This window comes from Myxocyprinus asiaticus, chromosome 29 (assembly GCF_019703515.2).
Source record: "Myxocyprinus asiaticus isolate MX2 ecotype Aquarium Trade chromosome 29, UBuf_Myxa_2, whole genome shotgun sequence".
Taxonomy (NCBI): domain Eukaryota; kingdom Metazoa; phylum Chordata; class Actinopteri; order Cypriniformes; family Catostomidae; genus Myxocyprinus; species Myxocyprinus asiaticus.
In genome coordinates, this window is record NC_059372.1 from 5,108,103 (window position 1) to 5,125,781 (window position 17,679).

Here is a 17,679-nt window from a genome sequence, read left to right on the forward strand (position 1 = left end):
TGATTTCATTAGAGTACGTTTTTGACCCTTTAATAAAAAGGTTTGAGCGATGTGGGCAGGTGGGCTTCATTACATTTATCTATGATAGGGAAGGCTAATGTTATAAAAATGAACTGTATTCCAAAATTTAACTACCTGTTAAAATTTCTCCCTATAGATGTCCCCCTCTCTTATTTCAAGCAATTTGAGAGCATAGCGAAGTCTTTCATTTGGAACGGTAAACATCCCAGATTACATTTCAGTAAGATGCATAGGCCAATTGACAAAGGTGGGCTAGGCCTACTCAAGATTTGTTCTATTATTATGTGGTCGGTCTAAGACATTTGGCTCATTGGTCGCTTCCAACTGAAAGAGCCCCTCCCTGGTTTTGTATTGAACAGGAAGTTCTTGCCCCTATTTTGCCATTGCAAAGCCTTTCTATCAATCTAACTGGAGAAGTTAAATTACACCATTATCTCGCATTTGCATTCAGTATGGACAAAAGTGTCCATAGTGTTTAATTCAGATATTTATCTAAATGATGCCTTGAGCTTATGGCTGAACCCTAAACTATGTATTAATAAGTCCCCTTTATGCTGGTCAGAGTGGACTGTGAGGGGGGTTACTACACTCGGTGACCTATATGAGAGCAGTGTGTTGAGATCCTTTGAAAATTTGGTTCAACAATTTGGCATCCCAGATCTCAGTTTTTTAGGTATCTACAGCTGCGCCACTTGCTCTGTACTACTTTTGGGAATAGCATACACCCCTATAAAGCAGCAGGTACCATGAGAGTGGTGATTACTTAATGAGAGTAAGGTCATGAGGCATCAGTGTATTACTCCCTGTTAATTCTGATTTTCTATTCAATTTTTATTTGTTTATATTTAATTCAATGTTTAATTATTTTTTATTATTTTTTATTATTATCTATGTCTTGTTGCTGTTTTGTATTGTTGTGCACTGGAAGCTCCTGTCACCAAGACAAATTCCTGGTATGTGTAAGCATACTTGGCAATAAAGCTGATTCTGAGTCTTGGAATTGGAGGAGGGAGAGTGGGCTAGGATTCTAAAAAACATCATGTCTACATCTAGAGATGCAAGGGTGCGCGATATGCAAATCAAAATTTTACATCGGTTCTATTTGTTGGGCCTCATGTATTCAGATAGAAGACAAAGGCAGACCTAACAGTCGTAAAACCTAACTCAGCCCCCACACATTCCATGTCGTAAATTTTACTGATAAAAATCACACCAAAATCAAACAAAGGGAGTCCAAAACAGACTATAAATCCAGGAAGCCTTGCTCACTAAAGGATCAAGCTCTCAACTCCTATTGGATGAGGCACACAACAGAATGTCCCTCAAACATGACATCATCAGGAGTTCAAATAATTCTGAAATGCTTCCAGAGTTGCTTCCAGCGACTTCGTTCACCGAATAAAGACGTAGCTTTTGCTGCTCTCTGGTGCAACTTCGTGGCACAAGGGAGTAATGTCCGACTTGAAACTGTAGCCATACAATCTCCATCTCGCTGGACGAGTTGAGATTACTCTGTGTTCAACCGAACACTCTAACGGATCCGAAGGAGACCGCTGAGCAATTCGCATCTTCATTCGTTGGCCTACAGAAGTGAAGAGATTAAAGATTTCTCTTCCATCTTCAATCAAGTCGACATTTGAGTTCTCCACCGAGAATCAACAGCCGTACCGCCCGCTGACAATCAACAGCCGTACCGCCCGCCGACAGAGTGAGGAAACTGCCTCCCGTCATCACCCGAGCCTCAAGGAACCGGGTCAAAGTTAAAGGACGGAGGAAAACACATTCTACCTGTGTCCTCATGCGATTCAAGTAAGAGGTTACGTCTGGGCAGAGACAGAATATTATAGGGTGTTATTCTTGTGTTTCAAGGTTTTTGCTTGTACAGTTTACGGACCGCCATGTCCGCTCATTATTAATACTCAGGGTATTAATTATCACAAATTTGTTTTGCTGTATTGTGGTCCAACCAGATTGGATTGTTGTGCATTTTCGCCATCGCGGGTGAGACAGCAACTGAGTTCATCCATTAGAGTCAAATAACGCAGGACTTTTACGAGCCCCGCTCGTAAAACCGCGTCTCTGAGTGATGAACACGGCTGCTTTATCTCCAGCTATCGTGAAATCAGCTTTTGGGCTGTCACTTAATCATCTCTCTCTCTCTCTCTCTCACTAACCACACTGACACACACACACACACACACACTGTCACACACACACCTTATGTGTTATAGGATTATTTTTATTTCCATATCTAATCATACAACTACAAACTAAACAGTGTTAAGTCGGAAGCTTATTGACTGCATTGTATTAATTATTAATTGATATTACTGCATAAATAAACTTTGTTTATATTACAAACAGAAGTGTTTTGGTTTGTTTTGCATACACCTGTGTCATGCTGACGGGATGTCAGTGCTCGGATTCAAACCTTCATTCATTGTTTTTTTTCCCGAAAATCGATATTGTTCGGATACCGATTTTCCTAAGAAAACAATCTAATATTGAGACCGTTTTAATATTCGGTTATTAGTCCCTGATTTCAGGGTGGTGCCCCGTCAATGTTAATCCTTATTAATATTCTACTGATTTTTGATAATTGATAATTATCTTTGATGATTGAATTTAAATGATCAATAAGCTAGTGTTAATTTTAATTAATGTTTCATCGATGTTAACAATTAACGATTATCTTTGATAACTGTTTTTTTAAAGGATTAAGAAAAGCTAACATTGATTCTCATCAATGTTCTATTGAATTTAATAATTAATCATTATCTTTGATAATTATTAATTATTGCTAATAACCAAACTTGCTCCTAAACGTAGCACACTACATTTACTGGAGTCCCATATGAGGTTTTAATGAGTTAGATCCAATTAATTAATTTAAATATTGATTAATAACTACAGAAATAATTAATTATTTCTGATAGTAACACTGATCTAAACAACCAGTAAAGCCCTACATACTGGACCCCCTCTAGATTGTATAGGCTTGGTCTTAAAGACACACACATCTGCTGGCGATGCTAATCAGAGGATGAAGACATAACCCATGTCTTTTCAGGGTGTGTTGAGATCCAGGAGGTTTGGTTGAAGGTGCAGAGTTTGATGTGCAGATAAATTTAAGGGACTGGAGGTCGGCTGGAGCTCCCTCTTTTCAGGAATGGTGATCGGAAATGGGAAGGGTGATGGCCTTTGAAGAGGGGTCATTTAGAAGAATGGGGAAGTACAGCTTGTTCGTGGAGAAATGGGGTAGGTATATGTCATTTATGGATTTGTGATTATTATTATTATATTTTTTATTTCTTTTTTATTTTATTTTTATAATTTTTTGTGTGTGTGTTTGTCTATATCATTTACAACCACTGGGATGTTGTTGGGGCCAGGGTGGGGGTGGGATTGGTAATTGGGAGAGGGAAGGGTAATAGTGGGGGTTAATATTGATTCTTTGTATAAATGTTGTTTTACTATGTGAATTAATAAAAAATTGTTAATCTGAGCTACTCAACACGCGGCCCTCGAGTGATCTCTTGTGGCCCGCGTGATGGTATTATCATCAGAAATATATTTATAAGCAGCCTATCAAATCTGTATAAATTGTGAGGTGTTCATCTTCATGAGGATTTACAATAGTTCTCTACATCGCTGAATCATGTTAGAGAGGGAATTCAACTGCAAGAAGATTTTACAAAAAAAACAACAAAAAAAACAACAACAACAACAAATAATATTTGAGCATGTCTGATGTTATGAGAGTGGCAGTCGTTCAACGTGCACGTTCATACACAGAACATGTGCGCTTACACGTGGTCTGTCAATCAAACATGCATGCTCGCAATCTTACTAGAGTTACTCAACATGGTGCAAATCTGTCCAATCTGTTGAATAGCTCATCAGAGATATGTACTTTCGTCATGACAACAGCACACGAAAAAACAGTTTTTGGAGTACCACAGGGATCAGTTTTAGGGCCAGTTTTTCTCCTTATATGCTTTCCCTTGGAGACATTATCAGAAACTTTGGAATTACTTTTCACTTTCACGCCGACAATACCCAACTTAATATTTCCTTGAAACCTGGCTAAATTTTGCAAGTTAGCTGAGTGTATCAATAATAAACACTGGATGGCTAAAAATGTCCTTCTATTCAATTCTGACAAAACAGAGGTATTAATTATTGGACCAAAAACCTCTGAAAATATCATTTAATTCTTGATCAATGTACTGTTACGTTGTCTTCTACTACAGTTAAGAACTTAGGTGTTATATCTGATAGTAATTTGCCCTTTGAAAATCTCTTTTCCAGTGTTTGTAGAACAGCATTCTTCCACCTCAGAAATATTTCTAAATTATGACAAATACTCTCTGTTTCTGATGCTGAAAAATTAATTAATGTATGACCTCAAGACTAGATTATTTGATGCATTAATGGGAGGATGTCCTGCAGGTTCAATTAATAAGATTCAGTTAAAAATGCAGCAGCTAGAGTACTGACAAGAACCAAGAAATATGATCACATCAGCCCCATTTTATCGTCACTACACTGGCTGCCAGTTAAGTTTTGAACACATTTTAAAATTCTTTTAATTACTTACAAAGCTTTGAATGGTCTAGCTCCTCAGTACTTAAGTGACCTACTATCACACTATAATCCAACACAAAATTCTGTCCTGTTAATAATACCTTGAATATCATAATCCACAAAAGAATGGTTGATCCTTTTCTTATTTTGCTCCTAAATTATACAATATAGGGATGGCACCGATCCGATACCTATATCGGTATTTGGTCCGATACTGATGTTTTTGCCCGGATTGGGTATCAGTCCGACGAGCCCGATCCAAATCAGATACCGCATGTTGGTCATTGACGCTATTGTCAAGCTCAAAGAATGACATAATTCACTTTCAAATCACCTTTAAAGTAGTCCATATAACTTGTTTTATTCAGGTTCTTACAGTCATCCAAAAGCTTTGCGAATTGCAAATAGTAAATTTAATAGTAAATATACAGTCAACATGCACAGCTAAGTTGTATCTGGCACCTCGCTTTACTGAACGAGCGCAGCTCTGCCGACATGCGCAGAGGCTCGTGATGCGCTGCTCAGCACAATATGTGGTCGCTCCACACAAATTCCATCTCAGATGTAGATGAACAATAGTTCGGTCCGCCTATAACATGCATTGAGAACAGCACCCAACAAGTATTTTATCAGATGTTGAATGAGAAGTGTATTACACTACTGTGAATTATCCTACAAACACTCAAACACAGACTTTCTGGAGCACTCAGCACCGGACTTTCAAAATAAAAGCCGTAAGAAATTAATAGAATAGTCTTCCTATCATTGTTCGGGACTCAAACACACTCTCCCTGTTTAGTTCCTGACTAAAGACTCATCTCTTCAGCCAGGCATACACCTAATATATCCCTCAACTCATAGTTACAGTGCTTTGAAAAAGTATTTGCCCCATCCTGATTTCTTCTGTTTTTGTGTATATCTCAAACTAAACTGTTTGAAGAAAAATCTAACATAAAACAAAGGCAATATGAGTTAACACAAAATACAGTTTTAAATGATAATATTATTTACTGAAGCAAAAAAGTTATCCAATACTAACTGGGCCTGTGTGAAAAAGTATTTGCCCCCATAATTACTAAACCCCCAAATCTATGAAACTGCATTTATAATGGGGTTCAGCTGCACTAGACACACCCAGGCCTGATTACTGCCAGCCCTGATCAATCAAATCAACACCTAAATAGAACTTTTTCAGCAGCATGAAGTTGGCTAAAAGGTCTCACCCAGTAGAACACTATGCTACGGTTGAAAGAAATTCCAGAAATTATTAATAAAAAGGTGATTGAAATAAGTCTATGAAGGGTTACAAAGCTATTTCAAAGGCTCTGGGACTCCAAAGACCCACAAAGAAAGCAATTATCTCCAAATGGAGAAAATTTAGCGCAATCAAACACAGACTTCCACAAAAAGAACATCATACCTTCGGTCAAGCATGGTGGTGGTAGTGTGATGGTGTGGGGATGGTTTGCTGCTTTAGGGCCAGGGCGACTTGCAATAATTGAGGGAAACATGAATTCTGTTCTCTACCAGAAAATCCTAAAGGAGAACGTCCGTTCATCAGTCCGTAAATTGAAGCTCAAACGCAACTGGATTATGCAGCAAGATAATGATCCAAAGTAAGTCCACCTCTGAATGGCTCAAAAGAAGGAAAAAGTTTTGAGATGCTGTGGCAGGACCTTAAATGGGCAGTTCATGCTCAAAAACCCTCAAATGTGGCTGAACTAAAGCAGTTCAGCAAAGAAGAGTGGGCCAAAATACAGCATTGTGAAAGACTGATCTCCAGTTATAGGAAGTGTTTGGTTGCAGTTGTTGCTGCTAAAAGTGGCACAATCAGCTATTAGGTTTAAGGGGGCAGTTCGTTTTTCACATAGGTCTGGATAACTTTTTTGCTTCAATAAATAACATTATCATTTAAAAACTGTATTATGTATTTACTCAAATTGCATTTGTTTTATGTTTTGACCTGTCAGACTACGAGGCACTCCACTGACATCTGCCTGCATCATCTCTGTCATAGGATGGACTAAACTCTCTTAAAATGGAATACATAGACAATAAATTACTGTCAACTAAAGCCTTCACCAGCCAAATAACACAAGACACTGCATCTATGTGCACTTCTGTTGACAACAGCTTTTGTGCATTGAAATGCTTTCATCTACCTTTCTATCTACAAAAACCCAGTGTCATGTGGTCTTCTAGATTTGTATAGTAACTTGTGTGTAATTATTCAAATATTAGTTTAATATGTAGGTAATGTGTGAATGTAAAACAACATTAAAAGGATGAAACATACCTGAATGAATAAAATCATCACTCTGTTGTTGTTCTTCTGCTGTGGTTTCTCCTCTCATCTTCATCAGATTCCTGCAGTCCAGCAGCTTCACTGAACACATCTTCATCTTCACTGGTGTCTGCAGCATCTGCTGTTCTCCAGCACAGATCACATCCACCTGCTCTCTCATGATGAACATCTGAACACAAATACATCATGATTATAATGCACTGACATTTCTCAAACCCCAAAAGATCATTATATAATTATACATTTAATCATATAATTATATGGGTTAGGGAACGGACTATATGTACGTTGAGGAGTAGTGTAAAAGGCTTGCCCAGGGGCCGACAACCAAAGGCACACATGCCACCTTTGCCACGCAGAGAGGTTGGCACGAAGGCAATAGCAAGATAGTGGACAAACAATTCGCGTGACCCACTGAGTGCCAACTTGGCATCAAGCGCATCTCTACACTTTAAATGTGTCGCACAAGCACAAAGAGTTCAGCTTTGTGTTGTTCGCTCTGTGCAGTGAATGATAGGGGTTTAATCTCTCACTGGCTGGCAGAAGCTGGCACTGATGAATAACATGTGTTTAGAGTCTAATGAAAAGATTATATGTTAATATCTGTTAAGAAGTAAAAACAAACATTTTCACTAAAATCACAATCTCAACTCAGTAATGTGTGTATTCATGTACAGTCACAATATTATAACAAACACTTTAGAAACGTTCATGAAATTTACCTTAGTTTGATTTCCCACAACACAATAAAGTAGAAAAACACTTCAATTCACAATGCTCCACTTTTGAGTTCCTCTTCTTCTTCTTCTTCTTCTTCTTCTTTAGAGACTCAGGCACATACCACCACCTACTGTTTCCTTTGCTTACAACATGTGTGATCTATTCTACTTTACCCTAATCTTCTGTTGGGGTCTTTTTCTGACCCCTTTGAACTTTGCTTATTTAAAAAAAAACATGGTTCCCTTCATCTCAGTGGAATGAGGTTTGGTGACTTTCACTACATTTACTATCTATACACACACACACACACACACACAAACTGGACTGGATTCTGTTGGTCTAGACCCTGTTTAGATCTGTATTTAGGGCTGACCACATGTGATCGGATCACCCGAAACCTAAACACCATGTTAATGAACACATGAGATTATCCAGACCAGAATAAACAGAATAAACATTATCCAATGGTAAACAATAGGAATAGATTCAGGAGGGAGTCATTTACATTGAAGACACACCCACAGTAGAGACATAATTTCTCTAAATACCAAAATCTTTGTTAGTAAATGCAAATTAAACAGCAGACAGATCCTCAGATTATGAATGATGGGCTTTAATAGTGACATCAGACAATATTTATACACACACCAGACAAGACAAGTTGATATAGAAATATTCAAAGTTGAACAAAATTCTAAATGTAACTTATTATTTATATAAATATGATTAAAATGCTTTCACATTTTCAATTTGAAGATCTCATAGATGCCAGTATAAAGTTGCTAAAGATGTATTTAAGGCAGGGGTTCTTAAGCTTTCTTATAGGACAGAAATAAGAAATGTTGAGTTTACCTGTGACTGCTGTGGCTTCTGTCACCTCTGTGAAACATCACTCTTGAAGTCTTGGGGTTTTGATGCCAGAAGATAGATTTTATTATCAGAGATAGCAAAGCCGAGTTGCTCCCAGCACAACTGACTTTCTGTATTCAAATATACACATATTCACCTAGGGTGTGACCAATACACCCCATACATTTTGTTCTGTGTCTTCAGTCTGTTTAGAGAACATGAAACTATTTGAGAGGCCCCTTTCCATCTCTCTACGGGGCCTTATCCTATATTTCCTCTAGTGTCAAAACATGAGACTCAAGATTACCTTATATGAGTACCATATGTGATCACATATTCCATTTTGAGGGGCCTCCTTTACACAGGCTTCTACACACACACACACACACACACACACACACACACAGTAAAATCCATGCTTAACCATTAGAAATAATTGTAGACAAAAATGGCTATATTTACATTGATTATACTTGATTAATTTACATTTAACTTGATAAAAAATATTCCAAATGACCCAAACTAATACAACACCGTACAATATACTGTATTTGCTATATCCATTTATTTATACACTTTTATGACAAATCTTTTTTCAAAGACTTAAAAACACTTGAACATGAATACAAACACATTCTCAAATTGTAGATATATACATAAAAAATACATTTTAACTCGATAAAATCTGGAATAAGAGATCACTTAATAATTTTTTCTCAAAGCATCATATTTTGTTGCCCCTACATACATGTACCAAGGCAACTGCTGTATAGTTAATGCCAAAAAAAAAAAAAAAAGAAAAAAAGGTTTTTATTTACAGGTGTCTCTACAATAACACTGTGGTAACGAGGTATTATTCAGAAGACAAAGATTCTGTAAGCTTCTTACATAGTTTGAAAGTCTTACCATATGAATGTAAAAGTTAAGGACTAGTAATAATAACTGCAGTAATTATGGTATTTTAGCAGAAACTATGTAAACAATAATTAGATTGCTCTTCTGACTCACAAGCAGACATTAAGAATCAGCCTACACCCTAGCAATCTTGAAGAGCACACTAGCAACCGTGTAGCAACACCTATTTCTCAGCACCAGAATTAAGATACAGCCCTTTTCCACCGAAATTACGATTTCGGTTCACGGCAATCTGGATTCGATCGTAAATCGGCCACGCTTTTCCACTGACTCGAAATTCAAACGGTAACGCCACATGTTAAGAGGCTATGTGGTAGTTTTAGGTGACTACCTCAAACATAAAAAAAACATGGCGCATCACAGTGTGTTTCTATACAGCTTTTACTCTAGTTTTTGAGGTCATATTTAAACATATGGATTAATGCAATCCATCGTTATTACATTGCTCAACAAGATTGCCAGAAACAACATCTACGCTAAAACGACAGGTAATGTAATTACATGATATTGTATGAACTATGGCTTAACTTCTGTAAGTTCTGTAAACTGTTACAGTAGAATCATAATTAAAATTGGTGTAGCAGATTGGATTTTTGCTATAGCAATATTATTGATTGAGAATCCCACCGTATCACTTAAAAGATCTTCCAAACTTAGTGAGTAGCTGGTCAAAAATCCCCTTACAGAACAAAACAACGCACAAAATAAGATGACAACAGTGTAAGAAAAGCTAACAAAGGTGGCAAATATAACAACTACAACAACTGAGATCAGCTGCAGAGGACGCCTGCGATTCACTGTTTATCATGAGCATTACTGGCTGAATTCAATGCCAATGTTAGTAAGCAGGCTGGTCGGTGTCCGAGTCCAAAACATCATTGCTCCATCCACTGTTGATTTTGCTCATGTCCTTCTTATGGTCCCTGTACTCCCTTAAGTGTTTTGGTGAATTGTATGATTGAGGGCGGCGTGCATCATTTCGTGCTATATCTTTATTCTCGTAGAGTATTTTTTTCCTTTGCAATCTCTCTAGTTTATCTTGGATCTCTGTAAATACCATATCACAAGTAGAGCATTCGCTTCATTGTGTTATCTGAATGTTTTTGATGTCTGATAATTTTTAGGGTATTTTATTGTTGTTATAGAGCAAAGATGTATTCCTTGCTGCAGATGGTAGCTACTGATGTTGTTCGGGAAACATTTAACATGATGACGAAACATTATACCGCCCTCGATCCCCTAATGTAATAGTTTCCTGCATAGAGACCAGCAAGCTTTTGGGGCTGGTGTGGAACCAGGTTTTCGGCCCCAGAACAGCCTTTTTTTTTTTGCAGTGGAAATGCGCAAAACAGTTCGAGAATTCGCACCGGCCCAGGAACCCACACCCGAACCATATAGATGAAAATGGCTAATAGAGACATGGGGTTGGGCTCTTTTAACTCGGGCTAGCAAGTAGCTTTTCAATATGACCCTGGCAGCTGCATAGCAACTATTGAGAGCACCTCAGCAACCATACAGAAACACCATATCGCAGCACAAGAACATTGTAAAGACATGAGGGTGGGTTCTTTTGACTTGGGATAGTATACAGAGGCCTTTGGAAGGACATTGTGGTGATGAGTTTAGCCATGGCAGGCGGCAACTAAGATTTTCATCAGAAATCCCATTAAAATCTAACGTTTCAGTGAGAAATCAACCTAGCCAGTAGCTCCTTAAATTTCTAAATCACTACAAATAGCTTTCATTTATGAATAAATCACATTATGATAGAAGCAAGACATTAGCAGGCGTTCTTTTATAGTTATTCAGGTCAGTTAACAGGCTTATGTTATCAAACAAATCTGTGCAGAGGAAAATGCAAAACAGAATATCCATGAAAAACTCATTCAGTGAAACACAAATAGTTACTCATTAACACACTGTTTACCTTTCAGTCTTCATCTTCACTTGAGTCAGCTAGTAATAACATCTCTGCAAATTAGGTTTCATTCCAGGGGAACAACAACAGAAGAGCACGAGCGGTGAATGGATAGATCACTACTTAGGAAACGTTCACTTCAGCTGGCATCACAATCAACCTACATGTTTTAAATCATGTAAATTATCACCTAAAATTAACAGGAATGCATTTTCTTCATATCTGCATATGGTAATCTCTATCATTACATTTTACTAGGGCTCATGATAGTAAAAGGGGTCTAGTGATGCCCCTATTGTGAACTGAACAGGTGCTACTGTTAATTCTGTTTGATCGTGAGCAATTCAATAAAGATGTTTGAATACACCTCATCTTGTAACCTGTGTTATCATTACACTGTATCTATGCCCAAAAGGGAACAGTAGGGTTACATCATTTAGTGACCAAAACACCTAACGTCCACACAGTTAAATGATATTATAATCACTCTATACAGATGACCACTCTTATACCTGCATCGTGAGTCACTTTTTTTGCGTGCTTTCTTTGTTTTTCTGTTTAGCAGCCTCCGGATCATGTTTTTATTTAGGGATCATTGCATGGTGCATGGTGTCTTGTTCATTACATCTCTTCATACATTCAGAGGGTGTGGCCCACTTTGAATCAGTCACATTTCTTGGCTTTGCTCCAAGTGACAAACTTTTTTTTTTTTTTGAGTTGCAATAAGGAGACCTCAACATCTGGTGGTGGATTTCAGAAATGTAGGATGGCAGGGGAAAGTGTCCCGTGTGAAACAGGATTCACACAAGCTTTTCATATTTGCCATTCCTCTCACACTGAATCATTCTTTACTGGAGAATCAAGTTTTTTGTGTTACAACATTTGGCCAATGATCCACACACCTGTGATTACATGACAGTGATACTGATGTCTTAAAGGAGTCTTGGGTCTTTTGCTGCCTTTGTGATTGGCCAAATTATGAGACTACTGATCGAGTCATAGGAAGTGATTAGAGGGCCAATACTGTTAAGTGGCCGATTGACTGTAACATCCTTTGTTTCCATTAAAATGAAAATTTAGCCCACATGTAACAGAAAAGCATTAAGAAAAATTCTGTATTAACACAAAGACTTTAAATGTCTTATGTTACTTTCTTAGACGATGCTGCTCTCTTGGGAGAAAATCAGCCTTTGTGTTTTTCTGAAGTATTTTCTTCAAACTATTAACTTGATGTTGTTGGACCTGCAGATGAATTTTGCTTACTATGATAACTTGGGCAATTCTTTTTACATGTCTCTGTAGATGACTTGAATGTTTTAAACTCCTCCCACATGAAGAGCAGTGCTATGGTGTCTCTCCAGTATGGAATCTGTTGTGTTTTTTCAGGTCTTGTGTGTGAGTGAAACTTTTTCCACAGTGTGAGCACTTGTAAGGTTTCTCTCCAGTATGGATTCTCTCATGTATTTTCAGATGTTCTGATTGAGTGAAAGTCTTTCCACAGTGTGAGCACTTGTAAGGTTTCTCTCCTGTATGAATTCTCTCATGCATTTTCAGGTTTTGTGACTGAGTGAATGTCTTTCCACAGTGTGAACACTTGTAAGGTTTCTCTCCAGTATGGATTCTCTCGTGCATTTTCAGGTTTTCTGACCGAGTGAAACTCTTTCCACAGTGAGAGCACTTGTAAGGTTTCTCTCCAGTATGGATTCTGTTGTGTTTTTTCAGGTTTTCTGACTGAGTGAAACTCTTTCCACAGTGTGAGCACTTATATGGTTTTTCTCCTGTATGGATTTTCTCGTGTGTTTTCAGGTGTTCTGACCGGATGAAACTCTTTTCACAGTGTGAACACTTGTATGGTTTCTCTCCAGTATGGATTCTCTCATGTATTTTCAGGTGTTCTGACCGGGTGAAACTCTTTCCACAGTGTGAACACTTGTAAGGTTTCTCTCCAGTATGGATTCTCTCATGCATTTTCAGGTTTTCTGACTGAGTGAAACTCTTTCCACAGTGTGAGCACTTATATGGTTTTTCTCCAGTATGGATTTTCTCGTGTGTTTTCAGGTGTTCTAACCGGATGAAACTCTTTTCACAGTGTGAGCACTTGTAAGGTTTCTCTCCAGCATGGATTCTCTCATGTGTTTTCAGGTGTTCTGACTGAGTGAAACTCGTTTCACAGTGTGAGCACTTGTAAGGTTTTTCTCCAGTATGGATTCTCTCGTGTGTTTTCAGGTGTTCTGACTGAGTGAAACTCTTTTCACAGTGTGAGCACTTGTAAGGTTTTTCTCCAGTATGGATTCTCTCATGTATTTTCAGGTTTTGTGCCAGAGTGAAAGTCTTTCCACAGTGTGAGCACTTGTAAGGTTTCTCTCTAGTATGTATTATCTTGTGTTTTTTCAGGTTTTCTGACTGAATGAAAGTCTTTCCACAGTGTGAGCACTTGTAAGGTTTCTCTCCTGTATGGATTCTCAAGTGCATTTTCAGGTTTTGTGACTGAGTGAAAGTCTTTCCACAGTGTGAGCACTTGTAAGGTTTCTCTCCAGTATGGATCCTCTCGTGCATTTTCAGGTTTTCTGACCGAGTGAAACTCTTTCCACAGTGTAAGCACTTGTAAGGTTTCTCTCCAGTATGGATTCTGTTGTGTTTTTTCAGGTTGTATGTGTGAGTGAAACACTTTTCACAGTGTGAGCACTTGTAAGGTTTTTCTCCAGTATGGATTCTCTCATGTTTTTTCAGGTGTTGTGACTGAGTGAAACTCTTTCCACAGTGGGAGCACTTGTAAGGTTTTTCTCCAGTATGAATTCTTTGGTGCTGTTTCAAGTTGCCAGCTGTAATAAAGGTCTTTCCACATTCAAAACACATATGAGCACCCACACCGGTATGTATTTTCTGGTGTTCTTTAAAATAGGACGGGTTTACAAAACTTTTTCCACAAAAAGAACACTTGTATGGCTTCTCATTTGTGTGAGTTTTCAGATGTAGTTTTAAGCTTGAATTCAAAACAAATGTTTTACCACACTGATCACATTCAAATGGTCTTTCTCCAGAGTGACAGCGGAGATGATTCTTGAGACTAGCTGCATATGCAAAACTTCTTCCACACTGATGGCATGTGTAAGGCTTCTCTCCAGTGTGAATTCTCATGTGTACATTAAGGGTTCCTTTTATAATGAAACTTTTCCCACACTGATGGCACGTGTAAGGCTTCTCTCCCGTGTGAGCTCTCATGTGTATATTAAGGTGTTTTTTTTTTATAAAACCTTTTCCACATGGATCACATGTGTAAGGCCTCTCTCCAGTGTGAGCTCTCATTAGTCTATTAAGATTGCTTTTAAAAGTGAAACTTTTTCCACACTTAGAGATTTCTTGGCTGCTCTTCTTTGAGGCTTTTTTGGTGAGAAATTCATAGACTTTGAGCCACTAAACAATTTTTTTCCAGTTGTGAAATCATGATGTTTCTGATACTGACATTTCTCCTCCACTTCATTCAGTTCTTGATGTTCCTCTTTCACTTCCATCAGCTCTACAATGAACACATTAAATTGTCAAAAATCTATTCAAGAGGGACAAATGTGAAACATCAAATTGAACCCCAATTTAATGGCAGAACACAAATGTTCAGTATATATTTTGGGTTTTTGGAGTGCAAGATATATATACTTATCCCAAGTGTGCTCAAACTTCTATGGCAAGAGATCTACTTTCATAATGTTATTATAGTAAGTATTATAATATAAGTATGATCTACATTGTTCTCATGATACCAAAATTTCAGTAGTCTGTACCAATAAACACAACATAACAAATATACAAATTAAGAAAACAAGATTTTAACAACAGTATCAAGTATTCAAAATGTAAAGAAGTTAATGTTAGAGGTCGGTAAAAATATATTTTCCGATGCTTTGCAATCTTTATTTGAACAATCCCGATATCAGTTCTTAAATCCCAAGATCGATTCAAGTCAAGCACACAAATGTGCGACCAAATTTTGCCCTATCAGGGTTTCCCCTGAATTTAACATTTTAGAACGCGAGCTTGATACGCTTTTAGCCTTGTTTATACTTTAGCCAGGCACCACAGTGTGTTCTGCACACGCAGTTCTCGACAGCTCGAGGTATTCATCAGTGTTGTTGTACTCGAGACGAGACCATATTTTTTTGGTCTTAGTTTTGTCATGGACTTGGGAGCATTTGGACACGGAATTGGACTTTACCCCAAGACCAGTCGAGTCCCTTCAAAAAATATACCATGAACGTTATGACTTATCTAAAAAAACATTTCTCTGACTGACAAAATCGGTGATTATGATGCCTGTCAGCAACACCACTCTCCCATTCCTGTTAGGGTTTCCAATCGATTCTTCCACTGAGAATCATGTTGAAAGTGCCCTGCTAATAGGTGATTCTATTATAAGGAACGTGGAGACTCCAGCCACTACTGTTAAATACACTTTGGGGGCTCGGGCATCTGAAATAAGATTACATTTACAAGTGCTGGCTAATGCTAAACGTAGATTTTCTAAAATTGTTATCCATGTCGGTACTAACGACGTCCAACTTTGCCAGTCGGAGATCACAAGAGATAATGTTAAAGAGGTGTATGAACTTGAAAAAATGATGTCAGACACTGTAATATGCTCTGGCCCAATCCCTGCTCATCGTGGTGGTGCAGTTTATAGTAGATTAGTGTAACATAGGGCATGTAACAATTATAGACAATTTGAAGAGTTTTTGGGGTAGACCTGACCTGCTAAAGAGAGATGGACTCCATCCCTCCAGGTAAGGTGCTGCTCCCCTCTCTAGAAATGTGTCTCATATAATAATTATAGTATTTGAATAACTGGGGCCCAGGTCAGGAAGCAGACAAGCTGGCTAATCCGAACATCTCCTAGCTGCCTTGAGGTCACATAAACTACAACACATAGAGACTGCATCACTTAGATATCACATAGAGACTGTGTCTGTTCCCCAAACTACCAAACACAAACCCCTCACTAAATCATTTAGAAAAACATTTCTTAAAGTAAAACTTGCTTTTTAGGAAAAAGGTGCAACACTCGCTCTACAGAAATATGCCTTAGCTTTATTTGTTTAAAAACAGTGATGTTTCGGCCATCCTCAAGGCCTTCAACAGACATCCACGATGGACGAAACTTCACTGTTTTTAAACAAATAAAGCTAAGATGGCCCCTCATCAAATTTATAACTTTCTTACCTTTGTTCTCTATCATATTCACATGTGTTTTTCATGCATTCTGTAACGTATGCTGGAACTGCTGACAATGATGGCAATGATGAAGACAATGATGAGATGAAGAACCCAAGTGCAGTTTATTAAATATAACCAATAAACCCTAACTACAAATGTGAAACATAAACTTGACTACAAACATGGCTTGACTATAAACATACACATTCAATACTTGACAACTAGACAATGAAAACATGAGGGCTTAAATACAAGACATGGGAGAACATAAACCAATGAACAAACAGAACTGATAACAAGATAATTAAACAATAAACCAATGAAAACATGACACATGAACATGGAGGGAAAACAGAAATCACATGACAAGGGAACAGGAACTAAACTTTTCAAAATAAAAGACATGAATCAACAGAATACACATGACACATCCCCCCCACTAAGGAGTGGCTCCCGACACCCCAACACATAAACAAAACACGTAAAACATGATATAAATTCAAAGTTCTGTAGGGAGCGGGGGGGGGGGGGTGTCTTGAGGCGTGGGGCGTGGCAAGAGGGCGAGGGGCATGGGACCAGGGCAAAGTCCGTGGGGGGTGAAGCCATGAGAGGCTCGAGGGGCGGAGCCATGGAAGGTGGAGCCATGAGAGGCTCGAGGGGCGGAGCCATGGAAGGTGGTGCCCGGAGAGTAGCCGAAGACTCGAAGGGCCAGGGTGGAGCCGAAGGCAGGGAGGACCAAGGCAGTGCTGGAGGCTCAGAGGAGCAAGGCGGAGCTAAGGGATCGGAAGACTGAGGTGGAGCCGGTGGGACTGAGGACCAAGGTGGAGCCGTAGGAAAGGAGGTCCCCGGTGAAGCTGACAGATCGGAGGGACGAGGCGCAGCCAGAGGATCGGAGAGCCAAAGCGGAGCCAGGTGACCGACAGACCAAGGAGGAGCCGGAGGGACAAGGGACCCCGGCACAGCCGACAGGCTGAAGGACCGTAGTGGAGCCGAGGGAACGCCGAGCTGAGGCAATGTTGAGGGACCGACAGGCCAAGGCGAAGTCCAGGGCTCGGAGGGTCCAGGTGGGGTCGGAGGGCCGAAAGTTCCCCTTGCCTGCTCAGGAGAACTAAGGGTGGGTATAAGGGTGGGAACCATCTCCAGGTCCAACTGCTCAGGT

The 17,679-nt window shown here is 38.9% G+C and overlaps 1 protein-coding gene and 1 pseudogene across 1 annotated transcript in view; both read right to left on the bottom strand.

The window, feature by feature from the left end:
* The window catches only part of LOC127420327 (zinc finger protein 501-like), a 51,437-nt pseudogene extending 38,786 nt beyond the window's left edge, over nt 1-12,651 (bottom strand).
* LOC127420337 (zinc finger protein 208-like) overlaps nt 1-17,679 on the bottom strand; it is a 44,190-nt gene that overhangs the window by 20,620 nt on the left and 5,891 nt on the right. Inside the window, 1 exon segment of the mRNA XM_051662557.1 lies at nt 12,722-14,832. Within this exon segment, the coding sequence (XP_051518517.1) occupies nt 12,722-14,621 (1,900 nt within the window). The 5' untranslated portion in view covers nt 14,622-14,832.